Source organism: Hylobates moloch, unplaced genomic scaffold (genome assembly GCF_009828535.3).
Source record: "Hylobates moloch isolate HMO894 unplaced genomic scaffold, HMol_V3 SCAFFOLD_7, whole genome shotgun sequence".
In the NCBI taxonomy this organism is placed as follows: domain Eukaryota; kingdom Metazoa; phylum Chordata; class Mammalia; order Primates; family Hylobatidae; genus Hylobates; species Hylobates moloch.
Window position 1 is genome coordinate 31,267,903 of NW_026652282.1, and position 18,364 is coordinate 31,286,266.

Consider the following 18,364-nt stretch of genomic DNA (forward strand, 5'->3'; position numbering starts at 1 on the left):
CAAGTCAGCAAATATTCAGTAATCACTTGTTATAAATTAGGAGAAAGTGAAAGTCTGATATTTATAAGGTAGCTAGTCATGTGTAGCCTATCCTAGGAAATTCCACGTAGACCATATCAATTACCCCTCACAACAACCCTGGGAGATCTGTATATGAGTCCTCATTTTGACAGTTAAGAAAAATGAAATTCAGAGAGTCACAACCTAAGAAGCAGGAACCACTTTTAGTGTGGCATAATATAAGCAGCCAAACCCAATCCCCCTCAAAGAATTTGTATATTTATTGGGGAGAAGAGATATAAACATACGAAAATTTTAAAATATGGCAGAGTAGACACTTAATTGACAGAGAGTGTTTAGCATATTATCTGACATACAGTCATTCTATCATATTTGGCAGAAACAGGATTTGACAAATAACTGTCTTAGTATTCAGGAAAGATATAATGGACAAATTAGGATTTAAATTCTACAAAGGACACTTGAAAACTTAGTGGAGCATATTGAAGCAGAGAGGATGTGAAAGGCATCGGCAATGGTAGAACTCCATTTGCAGGTGTGCAAAGACCCATCCATAAGTGGATCATCAAAGGTGGGTTAGGAAGAAAACAGTCTATCAGTATGATTGTAAGAGTTTAGTGGGAGAAAAATTAACATTAAGATTAAAGTTAGGCTGGGTGCCGTGGCTCACGCCTGTAATCCCAACACTTTGGGAGGCCGAGGCGGGTGGATTGCCTGAGGACAGGAGTTCGAGACCAGTCTGGCCAACATGGTGAAACCCCATCTCTATTAAAAATACAAAAAAAAAAAAATAGTTTTTTTGGTGGCATGCATCTGTAATCCCAGCTACTCAGGAGGCAGAGGCAGGGGAATCGCTTATCACTTGAAGCAGGGATGTGGAGCTTGCAGCGAGCTGAGATTGCGCCACTGCACTCCAGCCTGGGTGACAGAGTGAGACTCCGTCTCAAAAAAAAAGAAAAGATTAAAGTTAGTCCATATATGCTATATTTCAGCTTCTGTTATCAATTTAATTAGCATGTAAAATATTTATTGAAGAATTAACAGAGGTCTTCTATTAATCTGACATGGTAAAACAGAAGAGGAGGAACAATCATAGACATGAGAAAGGAGACAGTGTGGGTGATGTAAATTAAAATTTTATAAACAAGGTATTTTTTCTGTGGATTTAATATTGGGAGATTTTTGAAACTGGTTATTATACATCTATCTTACCTCCTATATTAGTTTCATTTTGTTATTGTTACAAATTTCCATAAACTTGGTATCTTCCAACAACACAAATGTATAATCATACATTTTTGGAGGCCAGACTTTCAAGGTCGTTCTCAGGAAGCCAAACTCAAGGTATTCACTGGCTGTGCTTTTTTTCTGGGGACTCCAGGGGGATTTCATTTCCTTGAATTTTCTAGCTTCTAGAGGCTACCTGCATCCCTTGGCTTATGGCCCCCTTCTGGAATCTCATCACTCTGACCTCTGCTTCCCTCATCACATCTTCTTTTCTGACTCTGATTCTGTTTCCTCCCTCTCTCACTTGTAAGGACCCCTGTGATTACATTGAGCCCATCTAGATAGTTTAGTATAAATCTTCTTAGCTCAAGATCTTTAATTCAATTACCTCTGCAAAGTCCCTTTTGCCATGTAAAGAAACATATTCATAGGTTTCTGAGATTAGGACGTGGACATCTTTAGGTGATGGTTATTTTGTCTATAACACCAATACATGACAAAAACACCACTTTAGATCCATTCATCCATCCATCCATCCATCCATCCATCCATCCATCCATCCATTATAAATGGGGAAATGCAGCATAAATATAGATGTATATTGACCATCCATATCTGTTTGTCACTTTGAGCATCTGTTAAACCCTCTGAGCTTCAACACCATCATTTAGAAAACTGAAATATTTACTCACTTCTAAGTTCTGTTGTGGACATTAATAAGATAGTATAGATGAAAATGTCTGGAGCAACACACGTTACAAAATATTAACTAAAATAGCAACAACAACAATAATGGCATTCTGTGGTGAGTGCCAAAAGATTTAATAAGCAATAGTTATACTGAAGTGCATAATATAGGCCAAGTGGTAAACTGAAAAATTTTTATTAATTCAAAGAGAACTACTTTGAAATAGTAAAAGCATTACTAAGAATAACAAGTCTATTTATTCAAGTAACTTATCAGTTCTGACTCCACCTCACTGATGAACATTCTCAACTTCCTTTTTAGTATTTTCAATACAGAGAGTGAGTTTGGTGTGCCCAAATATTTCCACAGTTAAGTCATCAGAAATTTCAGGCTAATCCTGGAATTTGTAAACTCAATGCCAATCTTGAAGGATGCTTTTGGGTAAGCACAGTTTGCTTTTGGTTCAGGCAGATCCTCTTAAAATTACACCATATCAATGTGAAGGATGTTTGGTAACTTAGATATATCCTGAGGTTTATATTCAAAGACAGACACAGATACTTGCAACATAATTCATACTTATAAATCCTTGAATAGCTTCAAAAATGCTAACATAATTCCCACCAAATACTTCTAAGATTCTTCAGAATGTGTTATTTATTTGAGCTCAAGGCAAATCTGTAATGAGTAATAAATGGAGTCTCCAGATGTCATCTGTTCCATCCACATGCCCAATTTGCATCTGCACATCTGCATACCTGTACTCTGTGAATAAATAAGCACTGCTCTCCATTATTCTTAGGTATTCTTTTAAACTTAAAGCTTCAAGTTTATTATGTCCAGCCATCTTGGCATGCCAGCAAGAAAGTAAAATCTTGTGTCACTGGGGGTTCAATAGATTGGATCTTTCAGAAACTCTGTGGTCCCCAAAGACCTTTTTAAAGAAAGTACCATAGAATTCAGAATATGGATAGGAAAAAAGATTATTGATATTCAAGAGAACAGCAAAACTTAATCCAAGAAAAACAAGAATCACACCAAAAATGATACAGAAGCTGAAAGACAAAATAGCTAGTATATAAAAAAGAATTTAACTGATCTGGTAGAGCTGAAAAACACACTGCAAGAATTTCACAATACAATCACAAGTATTAACAGCAGAATACAGCAAGCTGAGGAAAGAAACTTGGAACTTGAAGACTGGCTCTCTGAAATAAGACAGACAAAAAATTAAAAAGAAGAATGAAAAGGAATGAACAAAACCTCCAAGAAATATGGGATTATGTAAAGAGGCCAAATCTATGAATCGGTGGCATCCCTGAAAGAAAGGGAGAAAGAAAACAACTTGGAAACATGTTTCAGGATATCATCCATGAAAACTTCCTTAACCTCACTAGAGGGGCCGGCAACCAAATTCAGGAAATACAGAGAACCACCACAAGATTCAACACAAAAGGATCATCCTCAAGACACATAATCATCAGATTTTCCAAAGACAAAATGAAAGGATGTTACAGGCAGCTAGAGAGAAAGGGTGGGTCACTTACAAAGAGAACTTCATCAGGCCCAAATTGGAACTCTCAGCAGAAACCCTATAAGCCAGAAGAGATTGAAGGCCTATATTCAACATTCTTAAAGAAAAAAAATATTCAACCAAGAATTTCATATCCAGCTAAACTAAGTTTCTTCAGTGAAGGAGAAATAAGATTATTTTCAGAGAAGCAAATGTTACAAGAGATCTTGAAAGGAGCGCTAAATATGTAAAAGAAAGACCATTACCAGGATGTATTAGTCCATTTTTCACACAGCTATAAAGAAATACTGGAGACTAGGTAATTTATAAAGGAAAGAGTTTTAATTAACTCACAGTTCTGCATGGCTGGGGAGGCCTCAGGAAACATAAAATCGGAGTGGAAGGCAAGGGGAAGCAAGCACCTTCCTTGCAAGGTGGCAAGAGGAGAGAGAAGAGGGTAGGGAAAACAGGAATTTATAAAACCATCAGATCTTGTGAGAACTCACCATCATGAGAACAGCATGAGGGAAACCACTCCGATGATCCAATCACTTCCCTCCCTTGAAACGTGGGGATTACACGTCCCTCCCTGGACATGTGAGGATTAAAATTTCATTTGATATTTGGGTGGGGACACAGAGCCAAACCATATCACGGGCACTACAAAGACGCACTTAAATACAAAGACCAGTGACACTATATATAAAGCAACCACACAAACAAGTTGGCATAATAACCAGCTAACAACACAATGTCAGGATCAAATCCACACGTCAATACTAACGTTGAATGTAAACAGTCTAAATGCTCAAATTAAAAGGCACAGAGTGGCAAGGTGAATAATAAAAGCAATACCCAATGGTATGCTGTCTTCAAGCATGCGTTCACATGCAAAGACGCATAGGCTCAGGCTCAAAATAAAGGGATGGTGAAAAATCTACCAAACAAATGGAAATCAGAAAAAAAGCAGGTATTGAAATCCTAATTTCAGAGCAAACAAACTTCAAACAACAACAAAAAGCCAAAGAAGGGCATGACATAATGGTAAAGGGTTCAATTCAACAGTAAAACCTGACTACCCTAAATATATATGCAGCCAACACGGGAGCACCCAGATTCATAAAACAAGTTCTTAAAGACCTGCAAAGAGACCTAGACTCCCACACAAAAATAGTGAATGAATTCAACACTCCACTGACACTATTAGACAAATCATCGAGGCAGAAAATAAACAAAGATATCCAGGACCTGAACTCAACATTGACCAAAAGGATATGATAGACCTTTTTAGAACTCTCCGCCTCAGAACAATACAATATATACTCTTCTCATCACCATATGACAAATACTCTAAAATCGACCACAGAAACGGGCATAAAACAATCTTCAGCAAATGCAAAAGAACCAAAATCATACCAAACACACTCTTGGACCACAGCACAATAGAAATAGAAAGCAGGACTAAAAGTAAAAATCACTCAAAACCATTCAATTACATGGAAATTAAACAACCTGCTCTTGAATAACTTTTGGGTAAATAATGAAATTAAGTAAGACAGCAAGAAGTTATTCGAAACTAACGAGAACAGAGATACAGCACAGCAGAATCTCTGGGTCAAAGCTAAGACAGTGTTAAGAGGGGAATGTATAGCACTAAACACTCACATCAAAAAGTTAGAAAATCAAATTAAAAACCTAATATCAGAACTAAAAGAAGTAGAGAAGCAAGAATAAACCAACCCCAAAGCTAGCAGAAGACAAGAAATAATCAAAATTAGAGCTGAACTGGAAGAAATCGAGACACACACACACACACACAAACATTCAAAAGATCAATAAATCCAGAAATTGTTTTCTTTGAAAAAAATTAATAAGATAGGTCATTAGCTAGACTAATAAAGAAGAAAAGAGAGAAGATCCAAATAAACACTATTAGAAATGATAAATGGAATTTTGCCACTGAATCCACAGAAACACAAACAATAATCAGAGATTACTATGAACATCTTTATGCACACAAACTAGAAAACCTAGAAGAGGTGGATTAATTCCTGGACAGACACACACTCCCAAGACTGAACCAGGAAGAAATTGAATCCCTGAATAGACCAATAATGATCTCTGAAATTGAAGCAACAATAAATAGTCTATGAACCAAAAAAAGCAGAGGACCAGATGAATTCACAGCTGATTCCTTCCAGGTGTACAAAGGGCTAGTAGCATTCCTGTAGACACTATTCCACAATATTGAGTAGGAGAAACTCCTCCCCAACTCATTCTAAGAGGCCAGCATCATCCTGATACCAAAACCCGGCAGAGACACACACACGCAGAAGAAAACTTCAGGCCAATATCCTTGATGAACATTGATGCAAAAATCCTCAACAAAATACTTACACTCCAAATCCACTAGCACATCAAAAAGTCCATTCACCATGATCAAGCAGGCTTTATTCCTGGGATGCAAGGTTGGTTCAACATAAGAAAATCAATAAATGTGATTCATCACATAAATAGAACTAAAGACAAAAACCACATGATCATCTCAATAGATGCAGAAATGACTTTCAATGAAATTCAACACCGCTTTATGTTAAAAACTCTCAATAATGTAGGCAATAACATTCTGGACATAGGAACTGGCAAAAATTTCATGATAAAGATGTTAAAAACAATTACAACCAAAGCAGAAATTGACAAATGGGATCTAATTAAACTTAAAAGCTTCTGCACACCAAAAGAAACTATCAACTGAGTGAATATATAACCTACAGAATGGGAGAAAATATTTGCAAACTGTTTATCCAACAAAGGTTAATATCCAGAATTTATAAGGAACTTTAACAAATTTACAAGAAAAAAAAACAAACAACTTCATTAAAAAGTGGGCAAAGAACATGAAGAGACACTTTTCAAAAGAAGACACACATGCAGCCAAACACAATGTGAAAAAAAAGATCCATATCACTGATCATTAGAGAAATGCAAGTCAAAACCACAATGAGATATCTTCTCACATGAGTCTGAAAGGCTACTATTTAAAAATCAAAAAAATAACATGCTGGTGAGGTTGTGGAGAAAGGGAAACACTTATGCACTGTTGGTGGGAGTGTACATTTGTTCACCCATATGGAAAGCACTTTGGCAATTTCTCAAAGAACTTGGAAGAGAACTACCATTCAACCCAGTAGTTCCATTAGTGGGTATATAACCAAAAGAATATACATTTATTCTACCATAAAGATGCATGCATGTGTATGTTAGTTGCAGCACTATTCACAATAGCAAAGACATTGAATCTACCTAAATGCCCATCAATGGTAGAATGAATAAAGAAAATGTGGTTCATATAATCTATGGAATACTACACAGCCATAAAAAAGAATGAGATCATGTCCTTTTCAGCAACATGGATGAAGCTGGATGTCATTATCATATGTCAAATAATACAGAAACAGAACACCAAATACGTCAAGCTCTCACTTATAAGAGGGAGCCAAACATTGAATATACATGAGCACAAAGAAGGGAACAACAGACACCAGGGCCTACTTGAGGGTAGAGTGTGGGAGGAGGGGGAGGATCGAAAACTACCTATCAGATATAGTGTGCTTATTGCCTGGGTGATGAAATTATCTGTACTCCAAAGCCTTGACATGCAATTTACCTATATAACAAACCTGCACTTGTACCTCTGAACCTAAAATAAAAGTTAACAAAATAAAGCACCTCAGGAAAGTTTTTTAACCTTGACACTTGACCGCATTAAAATAAGTAAAGTATCCATACTCTGTCTCAAAATAACCAATAACTGGAAAATAAAGGACACCTCCAACATCACACTTTCAGTATCCCAACCTAAAAATTTTGCCACATAAAGTTCTGTGGCAAATGGCTTTGTGAGAGGTGACAGCTGGGTACACTGACCCTTTCCTTTGACATGAAACTTTATTTTAAATGTCTATTTAAAATGGTCACTTTCAATATAGGCATTAAATCTGTAGCCAATTTAACCTGTTTCTTTTACATTTCACCTAAGTATCTACAATTTCTTACTAGCTGTGATTATATTCTGCTAATTATATGCAATATAGTTAGTAAAGTAATGTTTCCCTATTACCCCAGATGGGTTGTATGTGGACTCAGGGCATATGTTTGAGGGTACAATCCAAAACACAGAGTTTTATCAGGTCACGTTGTATGTAGGGATAGGTGAATGTATCATTTGACTGTATATAAGTAAGAACAATTGAGCTGAAGATACAATATGGAAGAAAGTTACCTATGTAACTTTATGTCTTATATGCCAAATCCTCTTCTAAGAACTTCACATACTCAATTACATAATTTCTCGTTAATAATAAATGTTAATATATACTAGATGGAGGTAAGTGCCATAGAGTACAATCAGGCAGGGAAGTGGGATAAAGACTGTGGAAAGAGATGTGATACAATTTTAAAGATGTGGTTAAGGAAAACAAAGGTCACGGTTGAACAGAGTCCTAAAGTAGGTTACTGAGTAAGCCACAAGGATACATATGTGAGGCAAGAGCATTAAATATAGAGGAAAGCCTGTGTAAAGGCCACCAGGAGGGAGTGTGTCTGATGTGTACTACAAGAACTGCAAAGGACTGATTTGGCAGGAGGACTAGTAGGAAAGTAAGGCAAAGATTAAAGGGAGAGTGAGGATAAAGTATGTGTGTATAAGGCTTTGTATGTTATAGAAAGGGCTGTGGCTTTTGCCCTTATGAAGAAGGCATGCCCTGTTTGCCCCCGCAGATAATCTGTTCACCTTTCCCCTTTCTTCTCTCTTTGGGCTTTGGGAGGCAGAATCTGTGAACTGTACCACTCTGGATACCTTGCCCCGTGGCTTCCATTCAGGTCTGGCCAATTGGAAGGATGTAATGGCAGGAGAATGGAGAAATAAGAACCTCTATCCTGGTCATGTGTAGCCACAGCTCCCTTCAGGCAACCTTCTCCCATGGCTCTCACCGTGTCTTGGCAAAATTGTTCCTTGCCTTTGTCTATTCAGACCTGGGCAAGGAAAGGCTTCCTGTTGTTCCTAGTTTCTGCTTGTTTTACTGTTCTTTATTGTTTTATCTAATACCATAATCTCCAAATATAGCCTCTCCATTAGATGCTTTCCAGTTAAATTTTTTGAATGCGCAATCTCTTCAACTCTCATAAAATTCTTACAGAATCAAACAGAAAGACATTGCAGGGTTTGGAGCAGAGGAGTAACATGTTCTGATTTATGTTTTAAAAAAGTCACGTTGGCTGTTATTTTGAAAATTGACTCTAAGGACACAAGTGCACATGCAGGGAGACTAACAACAATGACAAACGCTAGTTAGGTATAAAATAAACTAACAGTGATACAAAATATTACCAGAACATTCATATTGTACAGCTGTATTAAAGATCTCATTATTTTGAAATTTGTCAACCCTGAGTATTATAACTGCTTGTGTTTTGCTTATTCATTGTTATTTTCAACTGCCAGCTTGAGAGAGGGAGTTTTAAAAAATTATCCTCAAATATGGATACTTTCGCATTTGTAAGTCTCAGTCTTGGTAATCTAAAATTTACTCCTGAGCTCTAACTTTTTAAACCTGATTAAATGCAAAACAATGCATAGAATCTTATAAATATTGCAGCAACTATGCATGATCAAAGAACAAACACTGATGCTATTTTATGTCTTGAGACCATAAAATAAACATATTAAAAATATATGAGTAAACATGAGAGAGGCATAGAAATGCGGTGACATGTAAAATAAATACTCAACTTGTAGTGAGAAGTCAGGATTCTCTGGCCACCATCCAACCATGTACCCGCAAATCTACACAGTCGCCTCAGATCTTCATAATCTACCACTGTATTGTATGTGTTAATAACGCAGAGGGAATTTCTTACAGTGTAGATAAGGATATGAAAATTTCAAAGGAGAAGGCAGTCAGATCTAACTGTCTTCTCATGGGGTATATGATTTCACTGAGATAATAACCATATCCCAAAGAATGAAAGCCTCTTGTTTTCTAACTCTTCTAAAAATTCAGGCCTTAACTAAACTACCACCCCCAAAATTGCACTGTACTTATAAAGCAATTTTTATACAAAGTATTTTATGATTCTTAAAATTACTTAAACGACTTTCCATTTGCTACGAGAGGAATGTCAGTTGGCTGAACACATCCTCCTTGTCAGATGTGAAACCTAAACTCAGCTGTGACTCAGGGAAACCCTGGCTGCCCTTGTGAACTCCTGTTCTTTTAGCTCAGTTTCACAGGGTGAATTCACAGGTGGGAATGGACTTGGGTGCAGTTGAAAGTCACTTGAACCAGATGGTTACAAATAGGCCAAGTGTCCTGTGCCTGTACAGCTCTTTGTTTGGGTATGGGAGAGGAGGCTTTCTGACTCAGCACAAATGAACCTTTTTTTTTTAATGAAAGGGAGGGAGGTCAAACACTCAGCCATGCCACCTGGCATCATTTAAAGAACCAGCTTGAGCTGATCATGTTGGAGTAAAATAGACACTTTTCACGTAAAATCAACAGAAAGGAGAGAGAGAAGAAAAAAATACCCATGTCATAAAAGAGACAGTTAAAATGACCTCAGTGGAGGTTACAGTGTTGTCCACCTGTGGTTGTAAACATCAAAAGAGTGACTGCTTCTCTTTACTTTTTTTGTAGCAAGCGCAGATAGGACAGAGTCAGATAGACCCTTAGTAAATGCATTAAAACATTTAAGAGTGAGGAGGAAAATGAGTTTTCTGGGAGTGTGCAAATCCTTTAAGTCCTGGTGACAACCAGTGTCCTGGACCCAAGTTGGAGTATTAGCTGGTAGGGAAAATGCAACACCAAGTAATTGGGATTTTCTTTTCATAAGTTTCACAGTATCAAAAGATCATCATTTGTTTCCAAAAACTATACATATCCCCAAGTACCTAGTTGAAATAATCTGACTTCTCCATGTGTCTTCTTAAGTAAGCATCAAGTGGATTGCTTTCTTCTAGGGCAGAAGGAAGTATGTGTTGTGACTAATTATGAATAAGCAAAGCTAGCATTTATATTAATTTAAACATTTTCTGGGATGACAGTTTGAGAATATGGAGAAGAATCCAGGAAGCTAGATTCACTAGATGTTTGGGGACAGAATAAATGGGGTCAACTCAGTGAATACAGATGAACACAAAAGGATAACACTCAGTTATAACATGAAAGCCGGACTGAAATCTGAATTCTATTATGTTTGACTAAGGACAGGGCAGTTTCTAGTAAGAGTCGGGGGGAAAGCTTTGTCTTTAGTTTGTCGACAGAGGTGTCAGCTTCCTCCTTCAACCCTTCAGCGACTCAGTACATAATACCCTCCCCCACAACAATGGGTATCTCAGGTATATCGATTTACTGTGTGAATTTAATTCCATGTGTGAAATTTCTCATAGGTTATTTCTATTTGGGGTTTTCGGGACCATCCTAGAAAAAAAAATAATAATTTTGCCAGGGTGGTGGTCAGTAACCCGTATTTGGGGAGGCGTGGGCAGTCACCTGAGGTCAGATTGAGACCCACCTGACCAAATTGAGAAACCCCTTTCCATAAAATACAAAATTAGTGGGATGGTGGAATGTATAATCACAATTTCGAAGGTGAGCAGAGAATCATGAACCGGAGGCAGAGTTGCAGTGAGTGCAGACCTTGATCCACCCTGGGGCAAGAGGAAATCTGTCTCAAAAAAAAATAAAAATAAATAAATAAATAAAAATAGATTTATAGGATCCATTGAAGAAAGATTGTTTTAAAGCTCAGAGCAACCTTGCTGAATTGGAAGGGATTAGAAGAGACAGAAAATGGCCTGAGTTTTTTGAGCTTGGTGAGGAGGCAGAACCTGCCATGCATCTCAAATTCTACATCCTTATTTCTCTACTATTTATTCTCTCATTCTGTTTTCCTTAGCAGTAGACCATATTTAGTACAGAAAGCAGATCTCACATAAATCTAATCTTTTGTTCTGTGGGAAATTGAGGAGGTGAAGGATTATTTTCATGCATACAGAAAACTAAATTGAAACAGAGAAAATGAAGAAACCAAAGTTTAAAGCAGAGAAGAATTAAAGAAGGAAGATTTCCAGAACCTTATCAAGTGCTTGCAAATTCAGAGACTTAGTTGTTGTGCAGTAGTTGCCTTCACCTGTCAGAGTAAGCGATGAAATGTGTAAAATATCATTTGTGTCTTTTATCATCAAGAAGCAGGACTACTGTCATCTTCATGTTTCTTATAACTGCTATTTCTGGTAATTCTAAAGCTATTAAATGCTATGAAATGTAAACTAGCTCTAATGTACTCAAGGAGCAGCCAATTTACACAACAGCTGGGGGAAAAAAATCAAAGCCATTCCATTGGACCAGCTGAATTGTGAGAGAGGTATTTCATACCCTCCAGCTGACACAGCATGTAGATCAAACTGGCAGCTGTATTTTAGGGAAAATATGTCACAACAGACAAATGTAAGAAAAGGACAAATCCACAAAAAGGATCTTTTGCAAATGAATCACTCCAGTAGGAAGACTGCAGAATGAGTAAGTAAAGAGGCATCTTCCCCTCAATATTTAGAAAGCCCCTCATACTCACTGCAACAACTACAAGATAAAGTAAATTTTTAGATTTCTGTCTTACAGAAACAGAAATTATGAGCCAGAATTTCCTAAGTACATTCACCATTGGTCTCTTTGTGCTGTTCTTAGCTATAAAATTGTCAATAATGAAATCCACCTAAAAGCCAAAAAGATAAAAGACAAGAGAAACAGGAACCCAGGTATATAGTTTTGGCACATAACCAGTCAGGGCATACTACAACTTCACATTTAGAACCGTGCTAAATGTAAACCTGTTGTCAAAATGACCTTGGCATATTTACCAAGTGATGTGTTATATTGAGCTTATCATGTGGCAAGCACTGTTATATGTGAACCAGGTACCATTATTGGTTCCATTTGGACTGATGAGGAAATGGTGACAGAGTGCTTAAGTAGCTTTCCCAAGGTCAAACAGTAAGCTGCAAAGCTGGGACTTGAACCCAGATCATTGAGATTCTAAAGATAGGATACTTTGCCTCATTTTACTCTTCCTGGTGGTCACCTGGTTTTACCTGAACCATCCTGTGATCAAGAGATTGCTGCAGTTCCCAGTCCCTGAGGCAGAGTGTTCAAGTCTTGAGCAACTCGGAATGTCATCCTGTCTCCTCCACTCATTTCTGATGGCAAAAAGTCTTGGAGCCATATATATATAGCCATATGTATTCAGATAATTCTTTCTTTGGATGACAGTTATTCACATGTTTGGAGGTGGCTATCAACCTGATTTCATTCTTAATTTTCTCTTTTCTTTACTGAAACCTCCAGTTGTTTCTTATATGGCATGTACTGAGTCCCTTTGACTTTCCTTATTTTTTTATTTTTTTTGAGATGGAGTTTTGCTCTTGTTGCCAAGGCTGGAGTGAAATGGCGTGATCTCGGTTCACCGCAACCTCCGCTCCCTGGGTTCAGGCGATTCTCCTGCCTCAGCCTCCAGAGTAGCTGGGATTACAGGCGCGCCAACACGTCTGGCTAATTTTTGTATTTTTAGTAGAGATGGGGTTTTGCCACGTTGGCCAGGCTGGTCTCAAACGCCTGACCTCAGGTGATCCACCCGCCTTGGCCTCCCAAAGTGCTAGGATTACAGGCGTGAGCCACTGTGCCCAGCCTGACTTTATAGTTATGGGGAATGTTACATATTCTCCGTGTGTCAGTCTCTTCAACTCTAAAATGGAGACTATAATATCTCCTATCCCTTAGCTTTGTTGAGAAAATGTAATACTGAATTAATACATGTAAAATTCGTACTACCTGACACATAGAGAGTGCTCAATAAATGTTTGTTTTTAATAATATTATTGCTGCTATTATTACCTGTAGGGCTATTGTGATTAAAATGTGATCACATTGGTAAAATCCGTATCAGAAAGTGTGGTGCAATTTAATTACTTAGTATATGTAAATTTCCTTACCTTTTGGATCACAAAGCATCTAATGTATGGGTAGACTTCACAACTCCTTTCAGCCCTGTAGGAGTTTATTTTCTTGGTTTTCACATTTTATAGTTTGCAGCTACAATAGACTAGTTAGATTTCTTAGCTCTGTATTAGCAATAGATTTTTGTTATGTATATTTCCTTCTTAGACAAACACGACCTCTGACTTTAGAATGAATGACGTCTAATTCTATTGTACATCAACTGCAGAAAAAAATCAACAATCTGCTGTAGTGTCTTGATAAATGTGTCTTTCCATGGGGCCAGTCTTCCTGATTCTGGAATGCCTGAAGAATGTTCTTGAAGACAGTGGTGGACATTCTCCACACCCATCAGTGGGCCAGCAGCAGGGCCTTGGAAATGAATGTCTGTCACAGTACAGATGCTCTGGTCTTTCATTAGGCTCCACAGCTGTAGCATTTCATGGAATGTTTTCTCAGGAAGAACATAATGGTGTGAACTTCCACACTGAAGAGCAGACACATTTCCCTGAGAATTTTTATGATGTAATTTTCTAGGCTACTTTTTCTTTTGGTTTTTCTCTATTAGTTTGGCTAACTGAATGATAACTGAAACTATGTGTATATGTGTATATATATACGCAGACATACATATATAAATGCCTTTTTTAACATATATAGCACTCTGAGAGCACACACACACACAAACACACGTACAGATACAATTAGTGGGAAAAAGCCACGACAAAAAAAGAAAACACAGGGCATCTGCTTTGTCTACTCAATAACTCCCGTGGCACATGTACATGGTAAGAAGACAAGAAATTCAAGTGTTGAGCCAGTGATGTGTTAGTACCAGGTGTAAGAAGGCCTTACATCATGGGGAACCACTAAGCATGTAATTGCATTATAAATGGTCTTCATACAAATGGGTCATGGAAAATATTAGCATTTTTGTATGCTAGGAGAGGGGAGAATTATATCATTCTTCACATTCTGAGAATAAAAATCATCTCTCTTTCACTCCTTTCTGTACCAAAATGAAACATTTACTCTAATCACTATTTCATGATCATAAAGCTATTTATAAAGAATAAGAAAAACGTGTTTTAAAATATTGATTACATTGAGAGCATTTTACCAATGTTAATTAATATTGATTTTAAGTTCCCAAAATATATATGACTAAAATCCTTTAATATCTTAACATAATCAATTATTTTTCACAATTATGTAAAAATTATTCAATCCTAGAATTCAATCTAATCCTCCAAAGTACAAGTACTTTCAACTACCACCATCAATGTTTTTGGACCACATATATTTTTCCCACTCTGTAAAACCTAGCTACATGATTGCAAAATAATGGATTTAATAAAAATGGTTAATAGAATTTGACCCTTGTAGATAGGCTGTCTCATTCCTTGGATTTTTGGGACGTTAGCACTCCTTTTTACCTCTAATATAAAGTGCTTTAAATGTACTGTCTTTCATACACTGAACATAACATGGAAACAGTTCTGTGAAATTTATTTCATGGCCTTTTTTCTCCTTTTCCTATTAAGAATTCGTAACTCATTTAGTGCTACATTGTAGATTCCTGCTGCCTTGGTCATCAACACATCAATTCCCCCTCCACCAATCACAGATGATCTCAGAGGCCTTAGTTGAAAACAAAGTGTGGTTTGATGGTGCTATATTCCTTTTTTTTTGTTTTGTTTTTTGGAGATGGAGTCTTGCCCCGTCGCCTAGGCTGGAGTGCAATGGCGTGATCTTGGCTCACTGCAACCTCCTCCTCCCGGGTTCAACCGATTCTCCTGCCTAACCTCCCGAGTAGCTGGGTTGACAGGCACACGCCACCACACACGGCTAATTTTTTGTATTTTTAGTAGAGACGGGGTTTCACCATGTTGGCCAGGCTGGTCTCAAACTCCTGATCTCGTGATCCGCCTGCCTTGGCCTCCCAAAGTGCTGAGATTAAGGGCGTGAGCCACTGTACCCAGCCTCAATGGTGCTATATTCTAAGGGTACCCAGGACTGTTTAAAAAATATGATATGATGCACAGACGTGGAATTGACTGTTTTGAAGATCTCTAGAAACAAGAGGCACAGCACACCATTCAGGGCCACATGTGGAAGCACCAGGGTCAGTTAGGAGGCAGAGAGAGGAAGGGGAAAATGTGAACAAGAGCTTCTGTTGGGTTTCTTCAGGAAGGAATGGATGGGACAGCATAAGCAGAGTTAGGATTTAATAGTTTGAATAATTTCAGCAGGCTCTGGGGTACAGAGGCCATCCATAGTTGTCTGGCACTTGGCCCTGGGGTGTTCAGGGGAGATGGATAGTGGCCTGGCATGTAAGAGCCTATAAAGGAGGTGGTTGGGACTATGGGCTTTGGATTGATTGGTTTGTGTATGAAAGGTATGCTCCTAGCGTAGTTGTTTGCTATGTCTAGAAATTTTCTAACCCTGGGTGGGAAGAGATCCCTCTGGGGTCAACAAGGCCCTACGATGTGAAAGCATAAGCATATAGAAAATAAAAGTCATTGTGAATACATCTCATGCCCGTGGTGAGAAAGATACTGCAACTGTAGGACTGGTTTGTGAGCTCCTCAAGGGAGAAATTGGCTTACCTGTCATTACACGTCCAGCCAGAGCACAGAACCTGCTCCATGGGAAGTGATTACAAAGATCTGATGTGTTCTGGGGCCTAGAATTTACTACTGGTAAGTTTGGCTTGCCTCTTGAAATGTATTAAATATACTTAGGAGGAAAACAAAAGACCAAATTAGAACCCTTGTTTGCTTATCTAATAATAACACTAATCTGTAACACTTTTTCTTTCTTTCTTTTTTTTTTTTTTTTTTTGAGACACAGACACAGTTTCGCTGCCCTTGCCCGGGCTCGAGGGCAATGGCTCGGTTTCCCCTCCCCTCCGCCTCCCAGGTTCAAGCAATTCTCCTGCCTCAGCCTCCCGAGTAGCTGGGATTACAGGCATGTGCCACCATGCCTGGCTGATTTTTGTATTTTTAGTAGAGATGGGGTTTCTTCATGTTGGTCAGGTTGGTCTCGAACTCCCAACCTCAGGTGATCCACCCATCTCGGCCTCCTAAAGTGCTGGGATTACAGGTGTGAGCCACCGTGCTCAGCCAACACTTTTTCTTTAGTGTACCTCAGATTCACTAATTCCCTACATATACTTCCAAATACTTGACAGGTGTGAATTTCAAATGGCACATAGTACTCCATGTCTGAGCTCTTTGATGAGCCCTATCTATCTCCCCTGTCCTGCATCACTTAATAAATCCATGGGCTTTTCCTTTCTAACATTTGTATGTGCCTGTTTGTACTCACTGCCATGGTGCTTAGGAGATCAAACATACCTGTTATTACAACAGCAACCGAATATTGAAAAACTGGGGGTATATAGCCCACAGAGTGTATCAGAGTGAATAACTAAAACCAAGCTAAATTACTACTGCCAAAATGAGTGGAAGCAACAGACTTCTCTTTAAGGATGAGCAAATTCAAGTTGTTCTCATTATTTAAAGATATTTTGGGAGTTGTAAAATCAAAAGATTTTATTAAGCATTTTTCTTAAGTTTACAGAAATTATATATCCTTAAAGGAAACTGAATACATGAAATTTGAATTTATTTCATATTACTTTATCAAGTTATGCATTTATAAATGCTGGCTCACATTTTGTAAAGCCCTTAGCAATTTTTTTAGTAATATGTTTTATATTTTTTAAAAAGGAAAACTATTTTAGTGGAAGGGAATGCCAATATTAGGACCTTAATAATTATTAAATATACCTCCTTTATGTGTTAAGGTTCAAGCAACCCTTGTCTTTTTCAAGAAGGTAACTGAAGTTTGAGGTTTGCTTTAGTAGGGTTTTTTGGGTTTTGTTTTCTGATTACAGTGTCTTAAGTTCAGCTAGCTGGCATGAAAGTGTATGTCCTATATCAAATTTATTGACAAAGTAACTATTGAAATGAGTGCTGCCCTCCCCCATTTGTAATCTCCATTAGCTTGAGGAAGATTTGTGAATCTACATTTTAGAATTGGTAAAATCTACGTGGCATGGTCAAAAACCTTGAAACGAAATCAGTAGACGAGTCCGTATAGCCCTTCTCTGTCCTAACATACTGTGTGGTCTGTGACTGATCATTGAATCTCTGAATGGAAGTGGTCTGGACTCAATTATTTCTAAATCTCCTTTTTTTAAAAAAAATTATTATATGTAGAAACATTAACACAGGTATAAGATGAGATGTGGGCATACATGGACTGAGGATTTAAATTGACATCTACTGAGATGAGAATCCATTGATTCCAGGAATTCTCACCCCATAAGTCAATATCACCTTAGGGTTAAATGATCCATCAGATTATTCCTTAACTCAGAGCATTATTCTTAATTGCTACACAAACACCTGGGAAACATGGTTACTGTATAAATATATACTAAGTGGGGAATGAAGCTAGTATTTTGAATAATAGATTTAACACATGAACAACTTTCGGCAGTTGCAAAAATGGTTTTGAAAATGAACTCTATATACATGGTAATGCATTGGGAAGAAAATACTCCACCAATTTGAATTTGAAAATGATGAATTAAAAGTAGAATGAAAGCAGTTAACATTACTCTTCTATATTAAACCTTTCAAAGAGTCACCAAAGGCTTTAAATCTTGCTTAACCTTTTAATATATGGCACCTGCTACTTACCTAATTTCTTGCCACACTTTCCCTGTGCTTCCTCTGTCCCCACCAATGATATGCTAAGCACATCATCATGGGGGTCTTCTCTAGAATCTTGGATTAGTTTGTCTCCCTATTACACTCTTCTTTAGTGGTATTCTGTATTTCATAACGGTCATCA

At 37.7% G+C, this 18,364-nt stretch overlaps 1 protein-coding gene across 1 annotated transcript in view; it reads left to right on the forward strand.

Moving 5' to 3' along the window:
* The first annotated feature begins 535 nt into the window (after positions 1-535).
* LOC116811025 (protein FAM47B-like) overlaps positions 536-18,364 on the forward strand; it is a 78,572-nt gene continuing 60,743 nt past the window's right edge. The window contains exon 1 of the mRNA XM_032756168.2: positions 536-592. Coding sequence (XP_032612059.1) covers positions 536-592 — 57 coding nt within the window. The remainder of the gene's footprint in view (positions 593-18,364) is intronic.